This window comes from Lepus europaeus, chromosome 9, assembly GCF_033115175.1.
Source record: "Lepus europaeus isolate LE1 chromosome 9, mLepTim1.pri, whole genome shotgun sequence".
NCBI lineage: Eukaryota > Metazoa > Chordata > Mammalia > Lagomorpha > Leporidae > Lepus > Lepus europaeus.
In genome coordinates, this window is record NC_084835.1 from 74350466 (window position 1) to 74356465 (window position 6000).

General features: G+C 46.2%; 1 protein-coding gene across 5 annotated transcripts in view; it reads right to left on the reverse strand.

Moving 5' to 3' along the window:
* SS18 (SS18 subunit of BAF chromatin remodeling complex) overlaps positions 1–2690 on the reverse strand; it is a 92609-nt gene extending 89919 nt beyond the window's left edge. For 2 of the 5 annotated variants that reach the window (XM_062201493.1, XM_062201497.1), the window contains exon 1: positions 2009–2142. In XM_062201493.1, the coding sequence (XP_062057477.1) occupies positions 2009–2077 (69 nt within the window). In that variant the 5' untranslated portion in view covers positions 2078–2142. Of the gene's footprint in view, positions 1–2008; positions 2144–2518 lie in introns of those variants that run through there. The other 3 variants (XM_062201492.1, XM_062201496.1, XM_062201494.1) reach the window with 3 other exon arrangements.
* Between the last annotated feature and the right edge of the window lie 3310 nt (positions 2691–6000).

Here is a 6000-nt window from a genome sequence, read left to right on the forward strand (position 1 = left end):
CATGTATAAAAATACTTACTACAGATTGAATTTGCCTTATACTTCAATTTTCTTAAACGTTTATAAACAAAAAATTGATTTATAAATCTATCCTAACAATCTAAATCAATCTTGCCTTCAAGAGGTAAATAATTCATCTAAGCAAAGTGGCACTGAGGAAAGGGTATGATTGCAGCAATTAAAAGCCCCGTTAGTTTTAGTGCCAACTTTGTTATTCCAAAAATATTCAATGAAAACTCCTAAATTTTCAGGGGCCCTGAATATCAAGGAAAAGGACATGTTCCTCTGGAACACAATCAACCCTTCTAGGATTCAATGAAAGAAATGAGGCACAATACCATAAATCACTCTCAATTTAGTTAATGTAACTTCTTAAATTAAAAGCAAAGATCTATTTAACACTTTGACTTTTCTGTGCATGAATCATAATCTTCAACTGCAAGGGAAAAAATACCAACATGCCCTTCTGATAAAACCAACTCTGCCTTTAAAAGAATCACTGGAAGTGCAAAAAAAAAAAAAAAAAAATCCTTAAAAATGCAGTAATTCAATCTCAAACCATTCCTAAACCTAACAAACGTCAACATTAGAGGATCTCTCATTTTTCCACACTCTCTCACACTATAGAATAAAGGCAGTTAGTTTGGAACTCATTTTTCTCTTATCTGATGATGAAAAATAACTGATCAGCATCACACCGGAATTAATCACTCCTGATGAGTATCGTTAAGATTTACAAAAAATTTTTAATAAAAAAATAAAAGCTAAGGACCTTTCTAGGGTAAACATAAAAAGTGTGAACCCCTCCAGAAACATGCTTTACAAATGAGTACATGGAGCTGTTCCCCAGGCTGCAGGCTCAACCCAGTGCACTATAGGAAAGCAATGCGTTTCCAGTTACTGCCAAGCCGGTTGGTTCAAAAAATAAAGCAACAGTTGGGCAAATATCAAATGCCACACTACAAAGAAGCTGACAGTAAACAGAAACCGATTAACATAATCTATAGGAGCACAATACTAAAAGCTGACGTTTCCTCTATTTTCATCGTTGTTCTAGTGCATTAAACAAACAGATTTAAACTGCTAAATTCAGCGAGTTAACTTCTGAAAGTCTAGCTCCCGAAAATCCAGAATGCAGCCTCGCTCCTAGGCAACCAAGGTAGAGGACCATAAAGAACCTTTGTGTCCCCAATCGGAGTAGCACGGCAGCGACGCCGGTAGCACTTATCCTCTAAAAAGGACGCAGCTCCTGTGCATTTACCACGACTTCAATAATTGGTCGCAACCGTCTCCGCCACTGTAAGCCCCAGGAAGGCAAGGGACCAGGGCTCAACACACAGCCTCAGCGCCTACAACAGGCGCTTAACAGATATTTGCCGGACACGTAAAGAACCAGGGGTGATCCCGAAGGGAACACGGGGTTCCGGGTGTAGCCCCAAAGTCCATGAGGTCCTTCCTCGGCCGCCCCGTCAGGCTCGACTAGGGTTCCCTGCAGGGTCCGCCAAGTTCTCCAGAGAGCTCCGCAACTCGGCCGGAGTTCGCAGGGCGGCGAGCCGCACTCAGACTTCCCCGGGCCTGCCGCGCGACCCGAGGTCGGGTCTGCACCGAGCCGCCGCGGCGCGCGGGGCGGGGCGACGCCAAAGTAACTCCGGAGCCGCGCGGGGCCGCGGGAGGCTCCGCGGCCGCAGCCGCCGCCACCGGGCGCACGCGCCCCGCCGCCCAAACGCCGCCCGCCCCATCCCCAGAGAAATCGGGCGGCGGTTGCTCGGGCTTTTGTGCCTGCAAGAGCTAGCTTAAACGCGCGAAGAACTCGGAGAAAAAACCGGTTCGCCCTCTTCCGCCACCCACTCCGGCAGAGCCCGCGGCTCGGGTTCCCACACACGGCTGCTTCCCAGCAGGCCCGCCTCCGCCTCCGCCCCCGGCCCGGCCGACTCCCGGCCCGGCCCTGCCCCCGGTGTCTCTCCCAGAGGCGGGGTGGGCCTGGCATCCCCGACCCGCGAGCTTTCACCTTCTGGATTGCAGCGGGAGTGATCTCCCCCTTGCCTCGCTGCCTCGGGGCTGCGAACGCCACAGACATGTTGCCGCCGTCACCACTATCGGCAAGTCCCGAGCGCTCAGGGTGAACGGCAAACTGGGGGAAAGACGCCGGCCTCTCGGGCTGAACCACCTCGGGAATGCGGAGAGGGGGGATGCTCCGGTGCCAAGCAAACAGCCGGCCGTCCCGGCAGACAAGGGCGACCCCCACTTCATGCACATCGTGTGTCTGCGTGTGTCTGAGGAAACGGAGACCAACAGAACTTCTCCGTCCCTAACCATCCGCAGTCCATCAACCTTTCCCTCTCCGCACACCCCCGTTCCTCTGCGCCAATGGTAGGGCCGCGCCCCAGTCCTCCCTCCGCTTCAGCGATTCAGGAAATGGTCCCGCCGCCGCGGGAGAGGGAGAGGCTGGGGCCACCCCTGTCACAGGAAATGCGAGCGGCCCGAGCCGGCCCGCCCCTTTCGCGCGGGTGCAACTTGCCTCCCTCTCCGACACTCGGAAGCCTCCCGCGAGCTGCGTTTCGGCGCTGAGCTTTACAACAAGTTTAGTTTTTCCAACTTCATCCTCACCCCCTCCTGGGAGCAAGCGGCCGCCGCAAGTTGTCCGCAGAGCCCGGAGACAGGAGGAGGGTGGTCAGCGGACTCGGGAGTCCGTGCAAACCCGTGGAGCATCTGCGGAGATAAGGCAGAGGTGGAAGGCGAGGTGAACGCGGATTCGCTGGTTTAAACGGCCCGGCTACGCCCCAAACGCGCACCTCGCCGTCCACGGTCTCGCTTCGTACTCCGAGTCGTGCCTAACAATTGGAAAGTCACCCTGACCCCAAATCGGGACACCAGGGCCGTGTTCAGCACTCAGGGACACTCGGCCAACGAGACTGGACGACCGCAGAAGAGCTCGCTTCTCGGGGCCAAACCCCTGGTAGCAATGTGGCTCGATTTCGTTCGACTTGGGTCTTCAGAATTCGTCTTTGAAATAGGTCCCTCCTCATGTTTCTAGTTACACACTTAGTGACTAGTAAATAAAGACCAGGCTGTCAGGCTTCAGGTCAGCGTGAGGGGGGAAAAAAAAAAGTTTTCAAATTACGTAAAGAACAAGGGCAAATGTGGGTAATGTATTGCTGTGAATATTTAACCTGGGAATTTATACTCCTACATTAATACACAGGGGAAGTTTATATAAAATGTTACCCAACATGAATAAGGCTCAAAAAGCAATATTTGCCCTAAGAAAAACTGGCAAACAAGGGACTGAGAATGACAGTGCACTCAAGGTAGAACGAGAAGTCTGGATTGTGCTTTAAAAAGACCTAAAACATGAAAACTCAAGCTAACTTAAGAATGAAGGGAAGAAAGTTCATACCCCTGCTAATAGTAATTATTCGGAGGAATTTAACCGTTGTCTTTCACTGTCCGAATCCTTGAAGAAAACTCTGCTTTATTTGGACTTAACTGTAATCACACCAAATTGGGGAAATTTGTTTTGAATTCAGAGCAGAATTCAAATCTTTCTACCACAGTGTGTGTACAACGCCGGACATTGCATTGTCATGTCTTGATGTTTATATAAAAGTACCTTGGTAGTTAACTATTCAGTAGGAAAAATGAATAATTCTTAAATGGCCCTACTGCTCCAGTTCTGTCCACTTGACAGATAGCATTGAAATCTCATAAAATAGCATCCAGTAGGAACAACTGAATTTCTGTATCTCAGTTTTAAAAAGACTCCTGTTCCAGGGAGGCACCCAGAGATAGGTATCTTCTTTTTTTAAATTACATTTCCAACAGTAGTCAGTGTAGAGCAATCATTTGCCTTTTGAAGCAATCAAGAGACTGGATAAACACGACTGGATGATGCTGTAGACAAGGCAGCGCCAGCATACTCTTTTACACTAAAACTCTTTTAAAAGTAGTACACTATAATAATTTAAAAGGTAGTATAGTAAATGGGTACTGAGAATCACTTATGAGTGTCTGGGGTATGGGCAAAGGCGCCCAAATCCCCCATGCGTAAAAACTACACCCTTTTCTATGATTGTATGTTTGCCATAAACATGTGTGTATATGTGACCATGATGTAAGATGGGTTGGGAAGCATTGGGTCTAGTCAGAAACTATTTACTTGAGAGAAAACACTTTTAAAGGACCCTACCTCACTCCCAAGCTGCTGTGATACAACCCAATCAATTGGCCTGAACTTCCTGGAAGCACAGAAAATTCAGAGAGGGAAGACTGGAGCCTGGAGGAACTTAGACTATGGGAGCCTTTGTCCCTCTTTTTTTTTCAATATTTATTTTATTTATTTGAAAGAAAATGTTACAGAGAGAAGTAGAGGCAGAGAGAGAGAGGTCTTCGATCTGCTGGTTCACTCCCCAAACGACCACAACAGCCAGATCTGGGTCCATCTGAAGCCAGGAGTTAGGAGTTTCCTCAGGGTCTCCCATGTGGGTGCAGGGCCCAAGGACTTGGGCCATCTTCTGCTGCCTTCCCAGGCCATAGCAGAGAACTGGATCAGAAGTGGAATAGCCAGGACATGAACCAGTGCCCATATGGGATGCCAGTGCTGTAGGCCAGTGCTTTATCCTGTCACTTTTAAGAGATCTGAGCTAGGAGATATAGTAAGACATTCATTCGTGCATGTGCACGGTGGGGCTACATTCTGAGAAGTGCATCCTTAGGCGATTTCCTCACTGTGCAAACAAAGAGTGCCCCTACACAAACCTAGATGTTATAGGTCAGTCATTGGATGTGACCTCTTGATGTAGTCAAAGACTGGGTAAACACAAGATGTCTGAGGTTGTTGCCAAATGCAACCTGGCATACTATTTAAACTTTTTTTTAAGTAGAAATATACTCCAAACAATAGTGTGGTAAACACATAATCCAGTAACATAGCCATTTGCTATCAAGTATTAGGTAGTGTACATAAGACTATATGCTGTACTTCTCTGACTGGCAGAGCAGATTTGTTTACACCAGCATCACTAACACATGAGTAATGCCAGCACTATGACATTACAACTAAGACAGCAGTGGGCCACAGAAGTATTTTGGCTCCATCATAATTTCATAGGACCACCATCACATATGTAGTTCATTGTTGACAGGAACATGGTACTTAGGAGAACACAGTAAAACCTGTTTCATTTCACCAGTAGTTTTGAGTGGAATACTGAGGTAGATTGAGTGGTAGCAGAGTTGGGAGGAAAGGAAGAATAAAGAGGCCTCACCATTTAGTAAAAGAAGAAAGGTAAAATGGATGTGGGAATTTAGCTGAAGCCTGAGAAATTACTCAGGGGACTTAAAAATAAGCTACCCAGCAACCATCTTCCCAACCAGATAAAATCCATCATGTTGTTTACACTGATCTTGGATTGAAACATCTGAAGAAAACATAGAGGTCACATAGATGGAAAATTTCTTGGATTAATCCTAATGGAGAATATATTGAAGGTCAGAGTAAGTAAAATAATCTGCGTGAACAGTTAATCCTCAGGTATTCACACTAATGAATGCAAAGTCAGCAGATTTAAATAAAAGTAATGAGAAAATTGTCCACGCTTGATTTTTAAATAGGTTTCAACAATTAATGTTTTAGATGAATGTGTTTATATTCCTTAAATATATTCCAGTGAACTGATGAAGTACTTCTGAAATGTTTTCAATATTCAGTGGAACTATATAATCATGGCATTAAAATTACCCTAGCACTAAAATATGCATGTGCAGATAACTGAGAAAACCCTGCTTTCGTAGAAGTATTTCCCTAATCTGTATTGTTTTATAATTAATAGAACATCTGTACTACCAAATTTGCTGATATTTTAAGTCCCTGTGCTACCATAAATTCTAAGAATACATTGGGAAGGCACAGACAAAGCCTGTCTACTCATAATTGGGCTCAGAGCAAAGCCCCTAAGGTAGTATCTTTCAAAATATTTCTGCTCACAGTCTCAGTGGCATTTG